The sequence below is a fragment of the Choloepus didactylus genome, chromosome 20 (genome assembly GCF_015220235.1).
Source record: "Choloepus didactylus isolate mChoDid1 chromosome 20, mChoDid1.pri, whole genome shotgun sequence".
NCBI classification, from domain to species: domain Eukaryota; kingdom Metazoa; phylum Chordata; class Mammalia; order Pilosa; family Megalonychidae; genus Choloepus; species Choloepus didactylus.
Window position 1 is genome coordinate 44,330,863 of NC_051326.1, and position 27,772 is coordinate 44,358,634.

General features: G+C 37.3%; 1 protein-coding gene across 2 annotated transcripts in view; it reads right to left on the reverse strand.

Moving 5' to 3' along the window:
* Positions 1-27,772, reverse strand: part of DLGAP2 (DLG associated protein 2) — a 666,966-nt gene that overhangs the window by 5,317 nt on the left and 633,877 nt on the right. For both annotated transcript variants that reach the window (XM_037813208.1, XM_037813209.1), the window contains 5 exons: positions 27,138-27,487; positions 25,807-25,848; positions 19,473-19,558; positions 17,339-17,754; positions 3,512-3,603 (listed from right to left, as the gene is read on the reverse strand). In XM_037813208.1, the coding sequence (XP_037669136.1) occupies positions 3,512-3,603; positions 17,339-17,754; positions 19,473-19,558; positions 25,807-25,848; positions 27,138-27,487 (986 nt within the window). The remainder of the gene's footprint in view (positions 1-3,511; positions 3,604-17,338; positions 17,755-19,472; positions 19,559-25,806; positions 25,849-27,137; positions 27,488-27,772) is intronic.

Consider the following 27,772-nt stretch of genomic DNA (forward strand, 5'->3'; position numbering starts at 1 on the left):
ACCTGTTGGGTTAGTTAGGAAACGGGTACCCAGAGACAGAACTTATACGGGTTGATCGTGGTATTGGTGGTGGCAATGGTGATGGGAATAAAGATTGGAAACAATTCTATTTCTTTGTGTTTGTTCTCTAATCTTAGCTCTCCCTGACCCTGAAGATCAGGTACCCTACAAAGGTATTGTATATTTAGTTTACTCTCATGTACAGTGAGGACAGGTAAGTAAATCTTGGGAAGAAACAAAATGATCAAACTCACAGTTTCTCTGAGAAGGTACAGATCACACTACTGAACTAAAAACTGTCAGCCTGTGAGCTATATCTGGTCATCTAAAGATGTGTTTTGTTTCTCCCACATTCAAAACTGGGTGACTTCACTAGGATGGGCATGCCTGGCAGTCTGGGCTCATGTTCCCACATTGTAACAATTCACTAACCAAGTCGCCACTGCCACCCCCGCCAAGGGGCATGCACTCCTCAGTACACTGCAGGCCCCCCACTCCCTGTTGTCTTACACAGGTCTGCTTCACTCTTTTGCTTTACCTGCCTAGACCCTGCAGGCATGTGAGCTTGCAAATCCTGGATTAAAGGTACAGAATTTTCTGTTTGTAGTTTCCTTGATTCAGTGAGAGGCTCTCTAAGATTGGTAACCTTAAACCATCAGAAAATTTCTGGTGAGTAAATATTTATCTGCATTCGCTTAATATGTACACTTTTAGCTTACCCATAAGTTATTAACATGAAGTATAACATGAATTTGTATACGGTGTGGTTTAAAATTCCTTTACTTTTGTTTGGCATCAATATAAAGGTTATCACTACTTTTTTTGTTTGTTTGCAGTATATTCAACTCCAAAAAAAAAAAAAATTGCACCTACTATATGTCCAGCACTATGCATTTGTACTAAGGGACAGAGTGGAGGAGGAAGGAGTGAAGATGGAATGAGAAGGAGTCATAAAGAGCCAGATTGTAAAGGGATTGCAGTTGCATTCTATCGTATGCATGGAATGAGATCAGATGGCAACCTACAGTGACAGGTAAGATCAGAGGGTGAAAATCGTTGCTTATTTACTTCTAACTTTCACAAAATGTCCCCTAAATTTTCTCATCCAAAGTCAATTTCTGAAAATTGCAATTCCAGAGCTGTTTCTGTTCTTTGAAGCCTGTTCTCCTTGTTTTGATCCACAAGAGGGCAACCTCTTGCTGTTCAAATATTTACACAGCATAATACCTCCAAGTACTGTCAATGTTTTATTTAATGAGGCACATGTTGAATGTTGGAGCAGTTGTCACCCAGACTGAAGAAAGACAACTGGGCATTGAGGTTTTTTACTTACTGGTATCGAGCCTGAATTCAACCTTTGGTTTGAAGAAAAACAAAACAAAACATCTTGCAATTAGGGCTGCTGTCTCCATTGATGACAGAACAAGAAGTTTAATGAGCTTAAACTGTCAGAGGAAAGGGTTAGTTTGGGTGTGAGGAAGAATTTTCTCACACTGAAAGAGACATTGTTCAATATTAATTTGAGTTTTTAATGGAAATTTTGTACTTTTTTTTACTTCTGGAAGACTTCACAAATACAACTACCTTTGTCTCTTCTTTTGGGTTTAGGCATGATAGTGCTGAAACGTGTCAGAAGAAACAGAATAAGTTCTCTCACATACTGAAGATTTGATTATTGTGCTTCTGGTTATGTCTTCAAATAGAAAATCAAAAGAAGCATTCTCAGCAGCTATCTTCGATGCGCAAATCTATCCTCTAGGCTAACAGAACAATTGTCCTTTGGATCCATCTCAAATAGAGGTTTTGTTTGAATGGGTATAATTGACATACTCATGATTTGGTTTCAAGGGTTCTATTCTGTGTGTGTGTGTGTGTGTGTGTGTGTGTGTGTTACATTTATATATTCAGATAGCTTGATATGTTTATAAATGCTTAAAAAAAAGTCAATGGTTGTGCCTTGCCATTCCCTCTCTCCCTGCAAAGCAATATGGTATTGTATTTCTTTATTAAATTGCAGACATTTAAAATTCATATATATCCCTGACTCCAACATCCAGGTTCAAATTGATATGAAATTTGGTGCTCACATGTTCTAGTACATAGTATTTCTGTGTGTCACTGGTGCATTGAGAAGTGTTGCGCAACCAGTGCTTGTGCACACACATAACCTGAATGCGATGCTGCATTTCTAACAAGCTAGTCCAAGAACCACACATTTAGTAACAAGATATCAAGCTATAAATTTCAGGGGGGGGATTCTTTTAAATGTTATTTGCATACTGATTATGTAACAAATTACCATACAGTCTTATCTGGAGAAACTTTTGCTTTATTTGGTTCGTCTTAAATATCTTGGTGGGGTTCTGACTTTCTAGAACCTGAATTTCTAGTCTTCTAGAATTTTTATTTTCTAGACTCATTCCTTTGTCTTAAAATTGCACACATCTAAAACCTCCAGCAACTATCAGTGCTTCTTTAAACTGTGGATAACGTGGCTTTGATGAGCAAGACATCTGCTTATGTTTTCTGCATTTCTCTACTGCCAAGCATGTTTTATACAGTTTCCCCCCTGCCACCACACCTCCCCAACAAATGCTTCAGAGTTTTTTGGACTAATCCTGGTGGGAATCAAAAGAAGCAAAACAAAACCGAAACACTGAGCACCATCGCTATAAAAAGCCTATCAGAGACTTCTCTGTAATTTACTGAAAATGTTTTGTTTGGGAAAGATCAATACATGGTTTGTAAAATAGCCTATAGGCGATTTGAATACTAGTTCTTTCTCCAAATACAATGATAAAATTGAGTGAATAATGAACATTTTCTTTAGGAATATATATAGAGAAAACTATATATGCACATGCACACCTACACATAGTGTTATATATACACAATGTTTATACACACACACACACACACATACATATATGAATTTTCTTTTTCTTTGATTGCCAGGAAGATCAGAATCAAATTTAACGCCAGCTTGTATTAACTAATATAAGGTTCATGGTATATTCGTTTTACTCTGGATTGTAAAATTTAAAGCCTTTAAGCCTAAATCATTTCTAACATCTTTTCTTAATCTCTTTAAATGCAGTTTACATGTTTTTATGCTAAGCATCCACAGATCATTTTCTTTAAATGTGACAAGAGCTATAATAAAATTTAGTTTTCAACCCTCCTTTAAGGTTCTCTAGTAGAATATCTAGTTTCAGAGGTACAATCTCAAATCACTCTCCTGTAGATTTCCCTCTTCCTCCCAGTTCTTGCTCCCTCTTCCATCAACATGGCACCCCCTCTTGCAGCCTCTCTGTCTTGGTTGCACTTCTAAATGAGGGTCTTGCAACCCATCTATCCCCAAAGTTGGAGAGTATCCTTTATTGTAAATCCATTCAATATTCTGCCAACTTACAGGCACTTTTTAGCAAATAAATAAAAAGGTGAGAATGTATAGCACAGACATTCATCACCTTGGTCATAAAGAACTAAGATTATCGGAGGATTTACTTACCATATTCTGTTGGCAAAGCCAATAAAATTGCTGGAATTTCTGGGACATAAGAAGCTGAGCGCTCCCAACAGCACTCCTGATTTTACCGAGGACTGGGAATGAAAAAAAAAAAAAAAAAAAGGTTTAAAACTAGGTCAATTAAAAATCAAAAGCAAAGGGAGTCAATTACAAAGAGCACAAGCTATTATTCCTCTTTACTGGTAATTAAACCTTTGAAATTATTTTGAGGACAATACCACTGACTAAATTTTTCTACAACCTGCTCCATTTTCAATTCATGAGGGAAATTAAAGGGGGACTAAAAGTCACTGAGAAGGATACCCTGGGATATTGAGAAAAATTTAGTTTAGAAAGGTGTTATATATTCCAGGAAGTTTTTCTTGTTTGGGGCATAAATATAGTTTTAGTGTTGATAATAAGATGAGTGAGAAGACAAGAAAGCATATATGAATGGAAAAGAAATTTAGCATGTCTTATTTTCTTATTAACTCCATAAAATGTTGGCTAACTCTATTAAGATGCTACTGCCTTAATCTTTAGAAAAACACATTGATATCAGTTATCTCATCTGAATCAATTAAATAATTTTTAGTGAGCTGTGGGCAATTATATCATAGCAATTGCAATGAAATATATTTTATATACAAAGATATGGAGTGATGCAGAAAAAAGGTCACACAGTATGATAATGACTCAGTTAAGAGACGCCTCCAGCTCTCTTCTTTTCCAGGTTTGTGCTCCTTCCACTGCCCTCTGATACCACCAAACTGCTGACCCTTTGGGAGTCAACAAAAGAGTCATGAATTTCTACAATATATTGACACCACATTAGACTTGCCAGGCAATTGATTTATTAGATATATTTGTAATGACAATGTTACACTTTTAAGTATGCTACAAGTAAGCATATCATTGGTTTAATGAGGTATGAAGACTCAGTGTTATCTACAAATTATTTCTAAATTATATGATTCTAGTTAGTTAAATGGTAATTTTTAAAAAAGTGAATAATTTAGTTGTATCACTGGAAAGGATTTAACAAATTGAAGAAAGATAGGTGTCACCACTTCTGGATTTCGACTGGGCAAATAAAAGACTTTGTGCAAGAAATGTAGGGGAAAAAACACACCTACTATGCCCAACCATCTTCATACGTTCACATCTTTCTCCTTTTCCTTCTCCTATGTCCAATCCCCGCTCTAAACAGAATCACCATTTTGGAAATAATAGCTTTGATAAATCCCAACTCACACAATCCTCAAAACTACTTAGGAATCAACTGGAATACATTTCTTACTACTATACCCTGGGCCCATTTCTCTGTTAAGTTTTATTTGCCTAAGCGACAATTCCAAAGTTATTCCACAGAGTTTACACAGCCCAACTATCTGGCTTCTCTGTAATGAGTCATAATTGTGAGAAGGGGAGAGGACTGGGCCTGTTTTAGGGAATCAACCTGAAGTAGGCTGTATAAAATTATCAAGGGGTTTGGAAGGATGAGGGGCAGTCAAGAACTTGGTAATGAGATAACCTACCAGGAACATGATAGTGGTGTAGCCCGGGAGGACACAGAGGACAGCAAAGCATCCTGTGCTCACCAGCTTTACACTCAGCTCTGGGAAGAGGTGTGTAGACTGGACAGGAATGGTGTTTTTGTGAGGCTTGTAGACTTTAATTGTCATTATGGCTAAGGGCTTTTCTTTGACAACCATCTTTCTGTTGTTCTTTATTGAATGATTAAAGAGTGGTGGAATAAGAACCTATAATTTGTTCAGTATAATATATTTCGACTAGTGTATGGGACAGAAATTGGCTAGCTGATGGGAGCTCTTCTAAACTAATGGTGCTGCCCACATGACAGGGTCTGGTCGAGACAAATAGCTCATCCATCATGTCTCAGTTTGTACCAGGGTCTCAACTGAGTCACCTTGCAGCCCAACTTTAAGGCTGGGTGCCCTCTTTCCTTTCTTTTCCTTCCCTTCCCTTTCTTTTCTTTTACTATAACATCATCTGCCTCTAATATGCAGAAATGGATTATTTCCATCTATTCAAGTTTTTCTTTCTTTCTTTTTATTTATTTATTTATTTGGGCTCATCCTCAAAGACTATTTGCAAAGCACAGATAATTAACCTACACTAAATACTATAAAACTCAAAACATTGATAGTTTACTAGTTCAGCCTATTTTCCTAGGCTTTCATCTGAAAAAAGCCATGACAAGTTTATATTTGTCAACAGCATATGAAAAAAAAAAGCAGTTAAGGAAAATGGACAAGTTTAACCTGGAGATCTGTTCCTCATGAGAACAGAGGCAAAAGAACCATCTAACAGAATATTTACTTAAACATTTATGTACTTCAAGGTTTAATGTTTATATACTCAAGGTTTTATCTAGAGAAGTAGAGATGATTAGAGCTCCAAGAGACCTTAAAGATATGCATATGATTCACCTGGGTATCTCTTCAAATGCAGATTCTGATGCAGAATCTGAGACCCTGCATTTCTTATAAGCTCAGAGGCAACGTCCACATCGCTGATCCTCGGACCACAGCTGAGTACTAGAGCCTTCGAGCTTGCTCAGGAGGTGGAAATTGAAGTCCAGGGGAATAAATGCAATTTCTTTGTTTTTTTCCCCCAATGATTATTTCCCCAAATATTAACAATTTTAATAGCCAGTTTCAAAACCAATTATTTGTGAGTCTCATTCAACATGTGTGAGAAACTGGCATCAACAGTCCAAGCTAGGGCCGCTGCTTTATTCCTTCTCCTTAGCCTTACTTGAGGGAAAAAAGAATCACAGAATATTAGCAAAACCTTAATATCCATATAATGAAATTCTCAGGGGCTATTGAAAATGATGTAAATGAACCTATTAATATGAAAAGGTTTTTATGAGGTTGTGATATAAAAGAAGACAATTACAAAACAGTATGTTTAGTGGATCATTCATTTTTTTTTTCTTCTTTTTTTAATAGGGTCTGACAACATATAGGGCACATTGTTAAAATGATTTTCTCCTGGGTAGGATAGAGGAGTTAAAAATTTCTTCCTTTCATTTGTCTGTATTTTCTTATTTTTCTGAAATGAATGTACACTATTGTTTTCTAAACTTTTACTATGAAAAATTTCAAATACAGAAAATTTGAAAGAAAAGTATAATACCTCTATCCCCATCACCTACATTCAGCAGTTGTTAACATTTTGCTATGTGCGCATGTTGTTTTTAATGAACCATTTGAAAGTAAGTTGTAGCCTGCAGATGCTTCACAGGACTCTCCTAAGGACATCATCCTGCGTGATCACAATGCCCTTATCCTTCCTAAGAAATGAGCAAAAGTTCCCTACTATCATCTAGTTCTAGAAGCTTCTAGGGTATTATAACAAGTAAAAAATATAACTTTTAATACAAGTGAATAAACTGGATAACACTTTGGCATCAGTCTTATAGAAAAAAAAAGCAAGGGTAGGTTGTCATGCATTGCGATACCTGGGCCACCATGTCTTTTCCACATCCATTTCAAGATTCCCACCATGTGTCCTACCCATACCCCACTGCTATCCTTCCACCTCCTCTGATCTGAACTCTCATCCAGGCAGGGAGTGGGGAAGGTAGCAGTGGGAGACTAAGACACATGGAAGAAATAGAAAACCACCAAGGATGGTATAAGATGGATCCTAAAAGATAAAATTCAGGTTCATTCTTCTTATGTGTAGTGTAAGGAGAGATGACTAGGGGCAGGCAGAGCAGGGAAGGTGACGTAGGCAGTGGGGTTTGAGAAGGATCTGGAGGGGGTGAAAATGCTTCCTACTTTATTAACATTTTTAAACTCAAACTGAACACATTTTTGCAGTCATGGCCTCATCGATACTGGGTGGAGGAATTATCTTTGGTTATTCGTAAATCCCTATAACCTACCTGATTGATGAAAACATTTAGAGACTTGTTTTAATCAAGTTGTCACTGCAGATATATATGTATGTATATAGAAGAGATGAATAATGCACTCCTTTTTACATTCTCTATGCTTCCTCAGATTGTCATAAAAGTCAATATGAAAAAGAAAGGCAATACGTTTTACAAAGTTTGAAGTTTTAATCCAAAATCTTCATATGCCTCTTAAAATGTAATTCAACCGAAGTATTAATATAAAAAAACTTCCATTTGTAATCTTTAGCACACCATTAACAGATAGGCAATATCTTGGTATTGATTTAATGTAGTGGAGAGTTATTATAGAGACAAGAAATTGAATATTGCTATGAAGAATTTATAAATGTCAAAGGGTGTAGCTAATGAAAGGATTGCTAATGGCAGGAGAATTTTGCTGTTTGGTGAGTGGAAATGATCCTATCTGATACCTACAATGTGAATAGCTTCCTATAATTGCAAAGAGTTTGAAGTGAAAATTCAATTTATTCTTTTCCACTATACTTCATAGTTTAGACCCCTTTCCTTCAAGAGCTGCAGATAAGGACCAATGCTCATCAGAATGCAAATTTACAAAGAACCTGATATAACCCTTGCTTTTGGTGTACAAAGAAATTTGATTGACTTGCTTTGTTCCTTTAATTTATTTTTTTCATGCATCTTCTATAATTTCCAGTTCTACCTAAGTTTGCTATGAAGTGCTAGAACCACATTTAAATTATTCTTTTGTTCAAAAATTTGAACTGGATTTAGTAGAATTGGCTGATCATTTGAAATTATCACTTATTATCTCTCTCATCTCTTGGGAGTCCTCTGTGACCAATTTTGTAGAGCAGGCAGAAGGCAGACGTGGGTGGGGCATGGGATAGAATCACTACTTTAACAAATCCTCTTTCAAGAGTTCAAGCCTGATTATTTTCATGTTATTGAGCACACACTTATCATTGAGCTCTAATTTTCTCATTACCATTTAGTTTTCGGAAAGTCTCAAGGATCATCATAAGCTTCTTAATGTATGAAGCCTGGTCAGCTGGTAGCATTATTCCAGCAGATCCAGAGCACCTGGATACAATCCCTGGTTTATTTAGATACAGTGGATGTTCCATCAGGCTGTCCAATATATCACATACCCAAGGCTTTTCACAGTCCATGTGAGCATGGCAATCTGTTCATCTAAAAATGCCCATTGTTATCTGATTCTTAAATTTGTAATCTTCTATGTTGAACTGAGACCTTCTGGGCAGTTTCCTCTTGGCCTATGTCCTTCTCCTGTGCCCTGGCATTTAGAATGTGTTCTGTTCATACTCAGGTCACTGAGCTATCCGTCACCTCCCTGTGTGAATGCCTACAGCAGCTGAAGACGTCTCCCTCATCCGAGATCATTGCATTTCCGCATGGTCAATGGTACAAAACTGGTCTGGGAGATACATCACTATAGAAGCAATCTCGACTCTTGTGTTACTATGATTTGTGACCCTGGGTGGCCCTTTACTCATTCTGTTGGGAAAATGAAGGCGTTAGATGAGGAAATCACAGAAGCCTCTTCCAGCTCTGCTAGTCTATAATTCTCTGAATCTGACTAGGTGAAAATTTAGGTTATTAGATATTTGGGGAGTCATTTTGGCACAAGAGAATTTCCCAATACCTTTCAAATGGGATTTCAAAAGATCCTATTGACATATTTGTTTCCTTTTTGAGTTCCTCATGAGCTCCATGTCTCAATGGATTTATTGTAGCTTTGCAATGATTTCTTTCATTTCAGAAAATAGTGGTATGAATCATCAGTTTCATTTTTATGCTATTTACCTATTTGGTTTAATATAACTAATATGAAAATCCCAAAACACTTGTAATGTATTACAATCCCTCCAGAATATTTTCACTTATGCATTAATGATAAGAAGATTGAATTAAGATGAAGTAACTAAAACCAGCATTATTTGGACTCATGAGTTTCCATTCACCCTACATAACTGAATGAATCTAGATTTATTCAATCTGTTGAGTGAGCTGTGATTGTACAACTATAGTTTTGCCAGAAATTATTTCATGTAATGGAGAATTTCAATATTATGAGCTCAAGGTTTAGTTTAATAAGCCAGTTAATTTAATCTTGACTTTTAAAAAGCATCCTAAACCTGTGTCTCTTAAAATTAGGACTAGAATTAGACGTTATCTTACCTCTTAAAATTATTAGGGAAATATCTGAACTTGATTAACATTATGCTAGATTTATGTGCAAGGTGTGCAGATAAAATGGCAACTTAAGAAAAGGCATTTTTAAAAATCACAATAACTAGCAGTGCATCCATTCTCTGGCCATGGTGTTGGAAGCTGGAAAGTCCAATCTTAAAGCTGAAAATATTCATTTATTTGTATGAAATCAACAGACAGCAAAGCAAGCTCAGTTCTGTTTTTGATTTGACATGGAAGCTTAAAACAATGCAATTATGTTTCGTGATAAAAGTGCTGGAAAAAAACCCCATGAAATCAAAATTATTTAGTAAGTATCTATAGAATGCTTAAGATACTTTCCCAGCCCTGGTAACTGAGGGCAACCAAATGATTCTGCTGGGATTTTCAGATGCTATGTTTTCATGAAGGTATGAGAAGTGTGAATATTCCACTTTATTGAAACTCTCTTATCATCTCTTTCTTCCTTCCATTTCTTATTTACACAGCCTATGTGCCAGGTACTGTGTTGGGCACTGCTGCAGATGATAAAATGAATGAGAAATGATCACTGCATTCAAGGAGCCTAAAATATCAAATGATAACAAAGTAATAGAACTCTGAGAAAACACATGGGTTCTCCTATCCTTTGGGAAACACATGGTCTCAGTGGGAATGGAGAATAGCAGACCTGCAAGAGACTTGGAGAGGTTAGCTAACTTAGCCTTTCCCCCACAGGCACATGTAAAGGTCAGTGTTTAAAATCATGATCATTTCAAATAGGAACAAAATAAAGGGGCTTCTGCTTTCTGAGCTCCTTGCCTTGCTAGTGTGTTTGAATACCGTTTTTCAATGCCTAAATGCCCTTAGCCCACCGGCCTGACCAAATCCCGCTTATCTTTCAATGCCTAAATGCCACCTTCTCCATGAAGCCTTCTCAGCATTTTCACTGTTGAAAGCATCTCTCAAACCCCTGCTGTTTTTAAAACACTTTATCTGCACTTCTTTTACTACACTTACTTTCTACACTTATTTTCTTGCCCTAATTTTATTTCTCTCATTCTTAAGTTACTAGAGTCAGGTTCTATACCATGCCTTACTCATTTTTGTATCAACCTACAGTCTATCAGACAGGGGTTTTCTCATAGTAAATTTTCAATAAATATCTTTTGAATGTATATATTAATGAAAGCGATTAGAAGAAAATTTCAGAGGTTCAAAAAGGTTAAAAAACTTGTTTAAGGAAAACAACTGAAAGGCAGCAGAATTTTACTTTCTACTATTTTATTTCTTGCTGAAGAAAACAAGGATAAATAGTAATATGTAATATAATAAATATATTAAATACTATAATAAATGTAAGTATATTTATTATATTATTTAATAATAAGGTGACTGAAATTTCAATACTGCATACGCTAAGATGACGGAATCTTATTTTTTTTGGCCTCATATATTATCAAACTCTAAGACAATAAATAATAAGGTGACTGAGATTTCAATATTGCATATGCTAAGATGATGGAGCTGTATTTTTGGTCTCTTATATATTATCAAACTCAATTTCCTAGATAGTATTTTAGGTATTATTCACAGAATTTTCCTGACTACTTTCAGTGATAAAAAAATCATAGTCTATCATGACAATGCTTCAGCATTAAAGCCTTCTGTTAGATAAATCAGTCTCAGTTTGAGAAAGCATTTGCCTCCTTCTATCTTTCACCTATTAATTTTCCAAAGGTTATGTCACGAAAATCTAAGCATGTATTATATCGGCTCAGGGATTATCCTTGGACCATAAACAGCTGTCACAGCTATGGTGGGATCAAAATGGTCTAAATGGCTGGGGATAGGGACTCACCTTTTCTAAAACAGCAGAAGAGAGTGGTAAATAATAATAAAGAGAGGAAGGAAACATTTAAGGGAGACATTTTCCAGTAAAATAATATTTTGATTTAATAATTTAGACAATGTAGTGGAAAAGCCTAGCCTTTATATCAGACAGTCCTGATTTTGAGTCCTAAGTCAATCACTTTACTTTGTGGGATCTGTGGCAAGATCGTAACCTGCTGATTTTTAAAATGGTGACAGTAATATCTACCTATTACACCATGGTAAGAATTAAATAGGTATGTAAAGCACTTAGTCTATTATTTGGCTTATAATAAATGTTTAACAAGTCGTGGCTTAAAGTTCTCTTTTTTTTTTTTTTAAATCTTTCTTTTTAATTATAATCCTTGGAAAGCTATTGACTAAATTAAAAGTGTTCATTAAGACCCCAGCCGATCAAGATGTCGGAGTGAGAAGCTTCAGGGCTCCTTCCCCCAACAAAATCTTCGAACAATCAGCAAGAACTGGCAGAAACAACTTTTTTAAAGCTCCAGAACAGTTGAAGGATTGCAGTATCAAGAGCCTCATCAAGAAATAGGTCACTTAAAAATGTGTCTCCTAGGCTGACTCCTTCCCCATCCTCTTATCGACTGGTAGTGCAGCCGTTCAGGTGTTCCCAGTGTGGATCTCTGGTCCCAGTTCCCGATGGAGCATGGGTTACCTTTGGGTACATACTGAGAGCAGGGCTGTCTGGCCCAAACTATCTGGTGGTGGCCTGAGGGTCTCTCTGTCCCAGAACTTGTCCTGTGTATAGAAGGCAATTACTGAGCTCTCCTGAAGTATGCCACGGGAAAGCAGTCAAGTGCTGCCTGTGGCATGAGATTGCTGGCTGTAGGGCATACAGTGCAATGCCCGGGACCATGGGGAAACTGTTTTCTAGGGAAGAGGGACATCTGAAGAGTATTTGTATAAATGAGGGAATTCTGAGGGCCACAAAGGCATGCTCAAGACAAGATGCTTGTGCAGAAAGTAGCAGGGAGGCCCCTCCACTTTGGCCTGGAGCTATTCTCCAAAGTCTTTGTATGGATAAGTTCTGAAAAACAGCACCTGCATAGGTCAATTTTCACAGAATGAGAAAGGTGTTTTGTTTTTTGTTTTTTTGGTTAGCTCCCAGCATTCAAAGAAATCTCTGTCATAACCTTAGCTACATACAAGCTTAAGGAAAAGAAACCTCAGAGTCTAATTTTCAGTGATGACACACTACAATATAAAAATGTCCAGGTTTCAACAAAAGATTATAAGACATTGCAAAGAAACAGGAAGCAATGGCCTAGGCAAAGGAGAATATTATTTCCTTTGAAACCATTAATGGGGAAGATCAGACCTCAAACATTCCAGACAAAGACTTAAGAAAAATATGGTGTTACATGTGCTCAAAGAACAAAAGGAAAACATGGACAAAGAACTAAGGAAATCAAGAAAATGACAGATGAACACAAAGAGAAGATCAATAGAGAGATGGAAATTATTGAAAGGAATAAAACAGAGCTGAAGAGCACAAAAACAGAAATTAAAAATTTTCAGGGGGGGGGTGGTGTTCAAAAGCAGATTGGACACTGCCCTCCCCCCTACGTGGGATCAGACACCCAGGGGAGTGAATCTCCCTGGCAACGTGGAATATGACTCCTGGGGAGGAATGTAGACCCGGCATCGTGGGACGGAGAACATCTTCTTGACCAAAAGGGGGATGTGAAAGGAAATGAAATAAGCTTCAGTGGCAGAGAGATTCCAAAAGGAGCCGAGAGGTCACTCTGGTGGGCACTCTTATGCACACTTTAGACAACTCTTTTTAGGTTCTAAAGAATTGGGGTAGCTGGTGGTAGATACCTGAAACTATCCAACTACAACCCAGAACCCATGAATCTCGAAGACAGTTGTATAAAAATGTAGCTTATGAGGGGTGACAAGGGGATTGGGAAAGCCATAAGGACCACACTCCACTTTGTCTAGTTTATGGATGGATGAGTAGAAAAATAGGGGAAGGAAACAAACAGACAAAGGTACCCAGTGTTCTTTTTTACTTCAATTGCTCTTTTTCACTCTAATTATTATTCTTGTTATTTTTGTGTGTGTGCTAATGAAGGTGTCAGGGATTGATTTGGGTGATGAATGTACAACTATGTAATGGTACTGTAAACAATCGAAAGTACGATTTGTTTTGTATGACTGCGTGGTATGTGAATATATCTCAATAAAATGAAGATTAAAAAAAAAAAAGCAGATTGGAGCTGGCAGAAGAAAGAATCAGTGAACTTGAAGATAAGGCAAATTGAAATCATCCTGTCTGAGGAGCAGAAAGAGGAAAGAATGGAGGAAAGAATGAAGGAAAGTGAACAGAGCCTGAGGAACCTGTGGGACACCATCAAGTGTACCAAAATATGCATTGTGGGTGCCCAGAAAGAGAAGAAAGAGGAAGGGGCAAAGAGAATAGTCAAAGAAATAATGGCTGAAAACGCCCCAAATTTAACCAAAGACACAAATATATACATCCACGATGCTCAATCAACTCTAGACAGGATAAATCCAAATAGACCCGCACCGTGCCATGCTATAATCAAATTGCTGAATGCCAAAGACAAAGAGAGAATTCTGAAAGCTGCAAGAGAGAAGCAATGTGTCATGTACAAGGGAACCTCAATAAGATTAAGGGCCAATTTCTCATCAGAAACCTTGGAGGTGTGAAGATAGTGGGAAGACAAATTTAAAGTGCTGAAAGCAAAAAAAATGCCAAGCAAAGATTCTGTATATGGCAAAACTGTCTTTCAAAAATGAGGGAGAAGTTAGAACATTCCCAGATAAACAAAAGCTGAGGGACTCTGTCACCACTAGACTGGCCCTTCAAGAAATGCTAAAGGGGGTTGTTCAGGTTGAAAGGAAAGGACTTTATACAATTGACTGAAGCCACATGAAGAAATAAAGATCTCCGATGAGGGTAAATATAAATACCAGTAGTATTGTGTTTTTTATTTGTAACTCTACTTTTTACTTCCTATAGGATCTGGGAGGCAAATGCTTAAAATCTAATGATAAATCAATGGTTTTGGGCTCATAATGTATAAAAATGCAATGTGTGACAAGAACTACATGAAGGTAGGGGGCAGAAGGCTTTAGGAAAACAGTTGATGTATGCTACAGAAATTAAGCTGGCCCCAAAGCAAACAAAATTGTTACAGACTTAGGATATTAAAATTAAGAACCATGGTAACTACTGTGAAATTAGGAGAGAATATGCAAACTCATAGAAACAGAAAGTAGAATACAGGTTATCAGGGGTGGGGACAGGGACAGTGGGAGTTAAGGCACAATGAGTGCAGGGCTTCTGTTTGGAGTGAAGGAGAAGTTTAGTAATAGGTGTTGGGGAGGATACTGCAACATTGTGAATATGTTTAATCCCACTGAATGGTATGCTTGGGAGGGGTTGGGATGGACAGATTTATGTTGTATATGTATATTTCCACAATTTAAAAAAAAGAGAGACACTAAAGAGGTAATGACACTGAAATGCAATACATGATAGTGGGTGGGATCTAAGAACAGAGGAGAAAAGGAATAGCATTGAGACATAAGGAAAACTTGGAATACAGAATGAAGCTATATATGAATGTAATTTCTTGAACTTGAAAACTGCACTTAAGGTGATTACATAAGTGAATATCCCTGATCACAGGAAATGTACATGGAAATATGTGTTCAAGTGGTATGGTGTGTGCAACCTGCTCTCAAATATTCAGAATATAGATAAATAAATAGACAGATAGATGGAGAGCTAGATAGATTGATGGTAGAATGATAGAAGAAAGGTGGATTAAAATTGGTGGATCTGGGTATTTCAAAGGGTAGAGGTATGCTGGAGTTCTCTGTATGGTTTTGTATTATTTTTGCAACTGGCCTGCAAATTTTTAATTATTTCAAAATAAAAAGTTAAAACAAAATGAACAACAGCAACAAAAGAGTATACATTAAATCATTAAATATGGAAAATCATAATAAGGCAAGTATTGCTCTGTGTTATAAACACAGCAAAGACCAATGTCTTATTTTCTTAAACATGCAAAGGGAGACCAGAACTTCTTGAATGTGTCTGAATTTTGTATAAATTCAAATGAGACAGAATAAAATTATGGGCTAAGACCTGACAAATATTACCTCTTTCTGAATTTTCTTTCTCTCTCCTCATTTTCAAAGATGTTTTATTGAGGAATCACTAATAGAAAATATAACCTGACTGATGGACATTCAGATCTTATGACATGTTCAAAGTCCTGAGTAAAGACACCCAGCCTGAGGCTGCCTTGGTTAGCATACACGAAAATGGGGCTGACAATTTAAACTCTAATTTGTCATAAACTGAGGCAATTTAGTTTTTCTGTGCCTTATCTCTGTGATGAAGAGTATAAATCCACATTATAATTAAAATGATTTTGCCCAGTTGAAACATATACTGACAAGCAGAAAAATGCTGTGGAAAATGAGGGATTTTTAAATATCAGAATTATGAGCAATCACTCCATTAAATGTACCCTAAACAGATCATACATTTAAACAAATGTTATGTGAATAATTTGGATGCTGTTACATTGGTATTCATCAGCCACAGGCAGAAATGCAGGCACAGCAGAGCTGCGCGAGAGAAGGTTTGAAGCTTTACCATGGCAACACTTTCTCCAAAATATTAAGTGTCTAATGTCAAGGCATGTAATGAATATTTAGAATTTGATGATTAACAGAGAAATGTTTAAGAACAGAATTAGTCATTTAAAGGCAATATTTCCTTTTCTTCATTATAACATAAGTTGTAACAGCTAAATATCAACACAAATTATTTTCTCAGGTTTCTTAGCTTCTGAGGCTATTGTGCTTAGTAATTTATAGTCTATGTAATCTCATCATCATACTTCCATTTTTAGATTATTGACATACTCCATTTCAACAGTCATCTAGAAATACAATGTAAGGGCCAAGTCCTAAAGACATCAGCAATCCTTCTGAACTTCATTTATAGTGATCTAATAAATACACAAAGGAATTCATGGAAAAAGAAAGAAGTACTCTAAAGACACCATGATTTGTCAAGTCAAGACATTCTGAAATGCCTTTGTGAAATTTTGGTGAAGATAAGTGTGAGTCCCACGTAGTTTACAATTACAGTTTTGGTTCTCTTCGTAGTATTTGTTTAGAAATCACATACAGAAATTTATAAAGGATGCCATTTCTGAAAAATCCTGATGATAGGTTTCCTTGGGTAAATGGGAAGGGAATGGAGAATACAGGATACTGTCCCTTTCTACACAGAGAAGCAGAGGCCTATCTGAACCACAGTGTTTAGAGCAGGTCTGCTTTGCTAATACATGGTCAAGGGCAATCACATATGTTTCCACTTAACCCAATCATCAGAAAATTGATAGTACAGCATCATGTAGCTAACTGGTTGAATCCTTTACTTGTCATCAACTTTTCTTCCACATTGTGCTAAAGCAATTTCTTATAAAATGAGACAGTAAAACTTCTAGAAAACAACCAATGCCCCAAGTTAATTTGCTGACAGAATTAAGCGGAAAATGTGATATAATATGCTACCAAGAAAACTGATAGCACAACTTATTCATATTCATATTCGTACTCAACTTATCTCAAAAACAAGGATCCCCTTCAATAAAAGCGACTGCTTTTCTTTTCATTTATTTATATCTTAGAATTGACCAGGATGGTAGAAAGCACACTTATTTTCATTTACTCAAATCTCTAAGAACGTTTTCCCCATTAATATTTTCATTTGCTCATTTGCTTTACTGAAAAATTGGCAGTCTAAAAAACATACAGAAAATCCATGTTCTTACTTTCTTCTGAGAGATCATTTTCTTCTGCTTCTCTTTCCATCTCTTTACACCAGCCTTCCATCCTCTTTGTCTCTGTGTGTAGCAGTTTCAAAAACCACGACCCATCCCTGCGACATGGAGACATCCTTCCAGTTTCTACTGTCTCAATGGACGGTTCCAACCAAGGGTCAGGAGGGGGAAGGTTTGAAGTGTCAACTTGGGTCCTATAATCTTCTCTGTAACTGAAGAGTCCCTGCGTCCGCACAGTTCTTACCGCTCCGTACTGGGTAGGAGTGCTAGGTTCTGAATGTCTCTGAAAAGATGAGCCAAACTGGAGACCTTTGTCCTCCATAGTAATATGTCCTGGAAAGCCCTCTAGCTCCAAGTCTGCTTGAACGGCAGCAGTTACGCTATTGGAACGCTTAAAACGTCCATGTCTAGAAAAAGGAGGAAAGAAGACAAAAAGGTAGGCTTTCTAGGATAACTTCAAATGTGCAAGAAAGTCCTAAATATACCTTAAAGAACAAGCCCAAACTGCAACAACTAACAGCCCAAGGAAAAAAATTAACTCCTTTTAAAATTTTTGGTGTTTCACCTATGAAAGAACATTTGGTTTTGCAAATAATGAAACTTTAACATCTATCTAAGTCTCAATGTCTAAATAATGCCCACTTCAGATTGAAGTTTATTGGATGATACTAAAAATGATACAAGTGTCAATGTACTTTATTAAACCATTATCTTTGAATGGTTCCTTTCCTTTCAGAAACATACTACAAGTTTACTTAATTTCTGTTCTGTTGTATGTATGTGTGTGTCTGTGTGTGTGTGTATATATATATATATACACACACACATACATATATACACATACACACACATATATTTATACACATACACACGTACATATAGACATATACAAATATATATAAAATGATGCCTTATGTTGCTTCTTTTATGTACTTAATGTCTGTATCATAGTGAGTTTTCATGACTATCCAGGTCACGTTTCAAGGCATGAGCTTCCTCTCCTAGTTAAATAACTAAATATTATTTCGAGCTCTTTTACGCAAATTGATGAATCCCAAATGTATGTGAGTCACCCATTTCCACATAGCCAATTACAGAAATGATTGGCAGGAAACCAGCCAATAATTGGAGACTGGATATTGTTAGGTGAGAACTCACTCTGTGTGTGTGTGTGTGTGTGTGTGTGTTGGGTGTGCGCACGAGCACAGGGACATCCAAACTTTATTGTAGGTATAAGTTTTGGCTCCTCACCAACTGAATCCACAGATGGCACACAGATGTGAGTACAGATGGTTAATGAATTTGCCACTTATTTTCTTTGCTGGAGGCAAAGGAGATGACAATGAGCCACTGATCAGGAAGGAAGGCAGCAAGCCCAGTTTCCCAGGTGCAAAAGACATCTAGTTTCAAAAAGGTCTACTTGGAAAGTTTGTGGAAGCCATTAATTTGTGGTCTGAATTTCTTTGTGGTCAAAATCTTTACAGGTTGGGTTCTAAAACCCTTCACTCTGAGGAATGTCACCCAGTACTTTATGTATTAGATGCCATTTAAAGCTCAAGAGATAATGCTTTCATTAAAATTTGTTTTTATGAAATTTACAATATATATTATTTAAAATATAAAATAAAATTATTATCCTACCCTTGTTACAAAAATAACATTACTATAATAGATTTCTATTTATATTTTATATTTGAGGTAGTTCTTTTCCAAGTGAAACAATTCAATGGCATCGCTAAGGCGCTGCTTCTTTTATTTTCTCTCTTTCTGTCTTTCTTTTTCACTTTTAACATTACCAGGTGAGAAAACATGCATTTGCTTTGCCCTCAGCCGATTCTTTTCCTTTGGATAAAGGACTTTGACTTTCAGAGCTAGCAGCCACTCTGCTTTCAGAAGTGGTAAATTACTTTAAGAAGAATTATTTCCTTGCCTCTTGGGGAAACAAGACATAGGTAAATGTTAATTCATACTTGAACTATGTAAATTGAAAAGTATAAATATATGGCCCTGTTTCCACAAATGGCATGAGTCAGTGACAGTCAGCATGCTTTAAAGTCTTGAAATCAGGTTTTTAACAAATAGTTCTTGCTTGGGAAATATATATTTCAAAGGGGGGCTGAGTTACCGCTTTTCATCTTCTACTTGCACGCCAACAGAGTGGTATTCCCGCAGGCCTCGGCTCTCTGTGTCAGAGTCTGTAGCTGTTTCCACCTAATTTCAACACAAAACATCTTATTTTAGAACTGAAATGTGAGATTTGGGTAAGGGACTCTCTTTTTTTTTTTTGTTTTGTTCATTTGCTGTAATTAATTATGCATTCTTTAATTAATACAGAGATGCACTTGACCCAGTAAAATCACAAAGAAAGGGAAATGCATTCATATTGGCATAATTATGTTGGAACTGTGCTTCACCAAATTTTACATAACTACTTCAACTCAACATGGCACTTCTGTCTTTTAAATGTATGCAAATAAAATTGCTTAGTTCAGCTCAGACAAAACAGGCTTTGTTGGACTGCATTATTATAGGACTTAAAAGCTCTTAGCACATCCTATAGTGAAGAAAGTGAGTACAGCATGAACCAAACATAGCTAACAAAACAAATAAGCAATTTAATAGAATTATACTGATGGCTGCATCCACATACAAAAAGACACAGAAAGGGATTTAAGCATTTTATCAGAAACATCAAGGCAATCTCTCCATCTGTATCTACATATAGCTGTCACATTAGCTGAAGTACTGAGTTAGATCAGAGCAGAAGTCACGTGTTCTACAGAGAATCCTTATTGTTGCTATATTTGCTGAACAGTTCTCCAAAACCCATGAAGATTTTAGTGATCATCAAAAGTGTAAAGTTATCACATGAGGGAATGCTAGGACAATAAATTAAAGAAAAAAGTCTTAGTATAAAAAGTCTGTGAAACCAAAGGTTAGTTAAAGTCATAAAAATTATTCCACAGCACTCAACTGTCCTCTTTTTTCACCAAAATATTACCTATTGTATCAAAATTGACCCCAATCTGAAATGTCATAACCTAATTATAAAACATATCTTGTCTTAAAAATAGTAAAAATTGCTTGAATAATAAGGTTCAAACCGTTAAACAAATAATTATGACACTGAATTTTATAAGCTGTGAGGGAAAAGCTGTACTTAAAAAGTTTGATTTTAACTTGTAATTGACATAAGGCTAAGCCTATCAAAACCAGCATGAATCAAATTTGTAGCTCAATAGAAGTAATAATAATAATAGCTAATGTTTATTTTATGCTTGTGATGCTCCAGGCACTGTGCATTATCTGGTATTATCTCATGGAATCCTCACAACCCTGTGGTTGTTACTAGCCACTTTTAAGAGTTGAGGAATCAGAGAAGTTAAGTGACTTGCCCAAGGTCACACAGCTTGTTCTCTACAGAGCTAGGATTCAAACCTAGACTTCTCTGACTGACGAGCAGAGAGAATAAAGACGGTTTTCTACAGCCAGAATAAAGACGGTCAAATGAAAATCCTGGAGCTCCCAGTTAGTTTTCTACAGCCAGAATAAAGACAGTCAAATGAAGACCCTGGAGCTCCCAGTTAGTTACTGAGTCATGAAGAATAATTAGATACAGCTATCTTTTTATTGGTGTAATTCTGAACACATCCATAAAAGTTGTACCTTATTTGTGTTGCATTTTTTGACACATGCAGACAAAAATTGACTATGGGAGGAAGAAAAATTCGAGTGAAAATCCTAACCTACTTAATCCTACTTCCTAGTTTCAAGTGAATAATGGCTTTATTAAATTTTACATTTCAGGGCATGGAGATTGTTACTATTTTTTTTACATAAAAGGATCACAATAAAAAAAAAACATTTTAAATGCCATCCTATGTCATTATATATTGAGCTACCTTGTTTTTTAATGGCATATATTCCATTATATGAATATAACTTAATTTATTTAATCAGTCTTCAATGGATGGATAATTTGGTTATTATTTACAGTTTTCTGCTATTATAAATGATACCAATATAGATATCTATGTGCATGTGTGTGTCTCTGCAAACCTTTGTGAATACATTCATGTAATATGTGGTCGCTAGGTTAAAAGTACTACATTTTAAAATTTCAGTACATATTGCTAAGTTTGATAGGTACATTAATGGATGAAATCAATCCATATGTATACTTTTAGAGAGAGAGATTATGTAATGGAAGGAGCACTAATTTTTTATTATAACAAGTTTCATAATGTTGTCTCACTTTTCCACTTCTAGAAATCTAGCCCAAAGAAATTATCATACATTCTGATAAATGTGCTTGCAGCATTATTTTTAAAGTGAAAAACAGGAAAAAATAGGGCAATGGTAAAGTAACAGAAGAGTAATGTAAAGTAAATTAAAGCTTGCTCATGACAATATTATGCAGCTATTAAAATGGTGTTTACAAAGATTATAATATAAAAATGCTTATGGTTTAATGTAGATTAACAAATAGCATGTACATTAAAATTACAAAATTTATGTATACACATATAAACATACACATATTTGCAAATACATATGTGAGTAAAAAGAAATACAAAAAATATGACGAGGATTTTTTTCTTTTAGCCAGTCTCCAAATTTTCTCTAATATAATTATGTTATTTTTACAGTGAGACAGAAAAATAGAGCTTTGGAACCAGACTTTGTTACTTGTAGGACTCTTAGGTAAGTTTCTTTAATTTTGCTGAGTCTTAGGTTCTGTATATAAAAATTGAGAGTAACATAAAACAACAACAAAAAAATGAAGCCTGATTCATGTAAGTTTGTCCCAGTAAATATTAATTTTTTGTATATCCTACCTCAACTTTTAGGATCATCATCATGATATGTATATTAAATTAAAGGAATAAACATCTGATAATTTTACAGATTTTACAGTGATCGTCATATGAAATCTTTCTAAGAAAAATGGAGTTCGTTAAAGTTGGAAGATGAAAGTTAAGGGGGAATCTGATAAAATCAAACATGGGCCAGGATGAGCTTAAATATTTATCAATTTCAGAAAAACTGGGAGTTAGAGAAGCTTTATATGAGAGGGAAAAAAAGCAAATTTAGAACAAAGGAAAGGAACTACTTACTATTTTAAAGCACACAAGTAAGGAAACTCAAAAAACTCTTTTTTCAAGAGGGAATTGTGGCTAGAAGCATAAATGGATTTTACAAGTTTGAAAAATATAAGCATGTATTCATTTCAAGAAGATCCACTATTTATTAAGTAACTGCTAGGCACTGAGAAGAAAAAAAGATGACTCATGATCTGTTTTGGAAACAAGGAGTCTGATATGACTGGTGTGCGTTAGACTGATAGTGAGTGTGAGTATGCATGTGTGTGTGTGTGTGCAGGGGTGTGTTATGGTAATGACAGGTCAGGAAGCTGAAGGGGGCAGATCCTTGGACTCCCTGGTTCCTCATCTCCTGCAGGGGCCTGGGTTTGCCATGAAGGATAAGGCCAAATCGGCCTCAGACTAAGCCCAGCTTTCTGCACTGACCCTGAAATCATCAATCTGGTGCTTATGGTGGGAACTGTTCATGAGTCATATTCTGCTAGAGCTCAAATACGAAATCTTTGCTCTGTAAATCAAGCTCATTTTATGCTCTGCATTCAAAACCTTCTACATAGCTAGGCGGGTATGTTGCTTTTGATACAGAGTCATTTTATTTCCCTCAGAGACCTATTATATATCTAAGAGTTAAATATTATTTGTGACTCCTGCTGCCGTGAAATGCTTAAAGCTACAGCCTGAGCATAACTGAAGGGCAGAATCTGGAAGGTCTGGTAAAGAGGAAATGATTTAGTGCTAATGAGAGAGTACATGGATTAGGGGGTAACACACATTTTTCATCTCAGGCAGGACATTTAAAACGGATAATAACAAGGGCTTTCACATGTTGTCCCCCTTTGTTCTCCCAAATTTGGTGATATAAGAGTATTAATTGTCCCCATTTTAGGGACGGGGCTATGAGGCAGATCGAATTGAAGGGTCCCTGACTATGAAACCAGGGCTCACCTTTACAAAGCTGCAGTATCTGGGACAGTAAACATTTTCAAAGGAGTTTCACTAACATTTACATGCACAATGGAAAATTTAAAACTCTGCAATAACAGACAAACAACAGATTGATCAAAACAAGCAAACAAAAGTGAACCCAAAGAAAATAGTTAAATGCTAAAATCATAATGCAGAAAAGTGAGGCATGTCAGATTATTGATTCTAGGTCAGAAGATCTATTTAGGAAACTCAGAACCCTGTTAGCAAGTTCTGTTGGGTTCCTCACCCTAAACTGTCTGTGAGCCCCAAGGCTTCCGCTGTGTCATTTTACTAGAGGCTCTGAAGGGAGCTGTCCACATCTCCTGCTACGCAGGGCTAATCTCACAAGTTGGATCTCCCAGGGATATGAGGGATAGAGGGAACTAGCAGCTTGGTTCTCTCATTGGACAGAACCCCACATTTATAATTCAAATTCTGAAGAAGTTGATTGTAAAATGCCTTATGATGTACTGTAAACTTAGGGAATTATAACCTCACAAATCAGTGATTCATTCAGGGTGTGAGCTCCACAGAAGGTTCATTCAGTAACACAAGCTCTCTTCAGTAGTAAAAGCAACATTTGTAAGATGCAAATTTTCTATTGTCTGTGCTCAGACAAAACTCCATCCAAGTTTCACTAGTTAGCTGTGATTCTGGGAAATCAGTGAGCAATCAGGCAGGAATTAATCCCATTAAATGCTGGAATCTTCCTTTTCAAAAAGCTGTAGGACAGAATGACACATATTCAGTGTTCCAAAAGAGGGGACTAGACTGAGTTATTACCTTTAAAGGTTCATGGAATGAGAATCAGATCTGGCTTACTGAGAGAACTAAATCATTCCACCATTTTATTTCTCCTCTTTGGAAAGTAGAACAGAATCTGGGCTTTGGAATCAGACCCACTTGGGTTTGAATCTTGGCTTTGCCACTTTTAATGTCTGTGAACTGTTAGGCAAGTCACATATTTTCTCTGAGCCTCAGTTTTCCCATCCATAAATTAGGCATAATAACAACCAGCACATAGGGATATTATGCAGATTAGGTATAATAACAACCAGCACACAGGGTTATTATGTAGATTAAACAAGCATGTGGTGGAGAGTCAAGGACACAGCAAAATGTCCATAAGCTTTAAAAAATTAATTTTTACTTTGTGCCTTGAAACAACACTGAAGTTGTCTTTAGTCATTCTTCTAAGGACTTTGAGGTAACTACGGATAGTCTTTTCATGGGTTAAAATAAAATAACCATTTCATTCTGCTGCTTTATCTTTGGGCTGGCTTCCTAAAATCATCTGTCTTTAATTTCTTTGGCTATTTTCTTTATCCTGATACTTGAGTTTCTTTGACTGTATTTCCTTTGACTTTTCAATGAACTTTATTTTGACAATTGCTAAGTTAGAAGCTCATACAACATTGTGCATTTTTTTTTTACTGCAATGAAAGACACTTGAATTAGTTTGCCACTTGTATACTTGCATTCATATTTATCTGTAACCAAACACTCATCCATTCACTCATTCATTCAATCACTTATCCAACATTCATCGAGCACTCCCTATGTGTCAGGCACTGTGCTAGGTGTTGGGGATATCAAGATGCATAAGGTATAGCCCCAGCTTTCAAAGAACAACTACAGTTTGGAGCATGGCATCAACAAAGGCTTCTAGGAAGGGGAAGATGAAGTTGTGTGGGGGGTGGGCTGTGGATGTGGAGAGGAAGTATATTCTAGGCAGAAGTCACATGGGTAATAGCATGAGGGCTAGAAGCAGAATGGGGTATGAGATAAATAAAAGGTGTCAGGGGGTTGAGAGAGTGTGAAGTGAAAGCAAGAAGTGAAGTGAAAGCATCATTTACCAGTATGATAATATAATTTCATGGGTTTCTGAAAGTATGTTCCCATTTAACTTCATGGGCTCAGATGTTTTAACTCATATTTCCTTGTTTAGTGCTGAGGTGGGCAGCCTAGAGAATGCATGCAGAAGACGGCAGGTTAGAAAACCAGAAAGTGACATGAACACCTTAGGAATTTTCAATAGGCCTAGTGAAATTCAGGAACCTCCCAAGTCTTTGACTTTGGAGGCAGAGAGATAAGGGTATGAACCCTGACTTTCCCACTTAGTGGCTCTATCATCTCAGCGAGTCCCGGCCTCAGGCAAGTCACCTAACTTTTTGAACCCCCTCTTTTCATCACTGAAGTGAGATTACTCATTATATACTATCGGGTGATTATAGGGGATCAATCAGATAATATGAGAGCACCTAGCATAGTGCCTGGCATATAGAATCAGGACAGTGAGAAGTGACAAGAGCAGTTGTATGAATAATCCAAAAAAGGGAGATAAAATAAAATTCATGCGTAGTTGGCTTTGGAGTATATTTTGGTACTTACATCTGACCTTGGGTATGGCTGATGCTCTGGGAATTCAGAATCCTAAACAAAACAATGAAGCCACACTGTGGAGACCTGGTTCAGAGGACCTATAAAATTGGGCAGTCTCCCCACCCTGCTCCTCTGACAGTACTCTCACATCCCCGTTACATCCAGAACACAGAGCACCTCACCATGGTGCCGAGCACCAGACACGGCTCTCTCTCTCTATGGTTCCACTTTACCTCTTCCCTGGCTGAGGCACAGTGACAATTAAGCATTCTGATTTTAAAAACTTCTGGCTGGATGCAGGCTGAATGGAGGAGTAAAAGGAAGCAAGAGGTGAACCATGTCAGCAAAGACTTTCTTAACCACCCTGTTTAATTATGTCAATAAAATCTTTAGGGGAAGATTCACCATAGATTAATTAAAAGACAACTTTGTTGGCTAAAGAAAAACTTCTAACGCTGTACCTTGATAGAATATATTTGAATATGGGTGAAGTAACCTGAAATCCTGCTGCTTTTTTCCTAGCACAATGCCTCACACCTCATATGCACTTAAAATGTGTTTGCTGAATGAAAAGAAGGTGCGGATCGCGGACTGAAGACAGCCAAGACACTCTCTTCTAAGGTAGAGCAAATATGCCACCAAATTGTATATAAGAGACACATTTTGGGGGCCTAAGTTGATTGCGAGTCAACCCTCCATTGTCTAATGCAATTTGCAGCACTGTTCAGGATGCAGCATTTGTGGCCATAACTAAACATCTAAGGAGTGCTCTGTAATCTGTGAAGAAGTGCCTTTTAGGAGCCCATTTAAGTAACTGTGAGCATCCCTCGTTTTTGAACAAAGGAGACTATGCTTTTCTTCTTACTTTTTTATTCCCAATACCTTTTATTCCCCCCACTCAACTGTTCAGAGGCCAGACTGGAATGGGTTTGAAAATACAGAGTTCAGCCCCAAATCCCACCCTCCTTAAGCATCAAAATAACCATATTTCCACACTCTCCAAATAGCCATTTTCCCCTAGAAAATGCTGGGGGTGGCGGGCTGGGGCTCTAGGGAGGATATTCCCCGGAGGCAGGGGAAGGTGCACGAGCAGCGAGCCTCGTTTAGCTCTGCAGGGGGACTGATTCACCCGTCTACTCCATTTCCCCTGCAGGTTGGCGGCATGGACTGAAGACCCTTCTCTAATGTTCCACGGCCCTGTTGAGGATCGCAATGGATGCTAAGGACCCCGGGCGGCTGGTTCGGATTTTAGAGCCAGTGAGGCACAAGCGTCTCACTCTAAGCTCCTCACAGAATCGGGTGGGGCAACTGGACACGGACACGGGTTGGTGCTCGGCTACCTGAATCCCGATAGAGGACCGCCGGCTCTTGAGGAACTCCTCGGCTTTGGACGCCAGGATCGCCTTGTCGCCGGTGCGCGCCGAGCTGCCCTGGCTTTCCGAGGCGTGGCGCTGAGCAGCGGCCGTTTCCAGAGCGAGGTTCATGGCCTTGTTGCTGTCCAGGCTGTCGGTGGAGTTGTAGAGGCCTCGGCCATCCTGCTGCCACGGGGAGATCCTCTGGGCCCGGCTGTCGTGGTAGGCGTCCTGCGTGGACTCGGTGCTGCTCTGGGCCGTCACCGAGATCAGCGGCTTGGAGGTGGTGCGAGGGGGCACCGGCGGGGGTGTTTTTTTGTAGTTGGTGTACGGAACAGCTGTAGGAACAGAAAGCCGGAGTTCATAAGCGGGTTCTGGTCTGCCATCAGCATCTGGTCTACAACCTAAACATGTGCATAAGCTACGATCAAGCAGGTCTATTTCTGGACTTAGCCTAAGAAAAGAAGGCAAAGTGAGGAGAGGCAGGGGAGCGTTTTGCACACAGATATTTTTATGTGGAGATATTTATAACAGCTACAAATTATTTTAAAAACCCTAAAAATCCAGCAAGAGGGACATGATTCAGTAATTTATGATTCAACAGGACAGAATGCGGCCATACC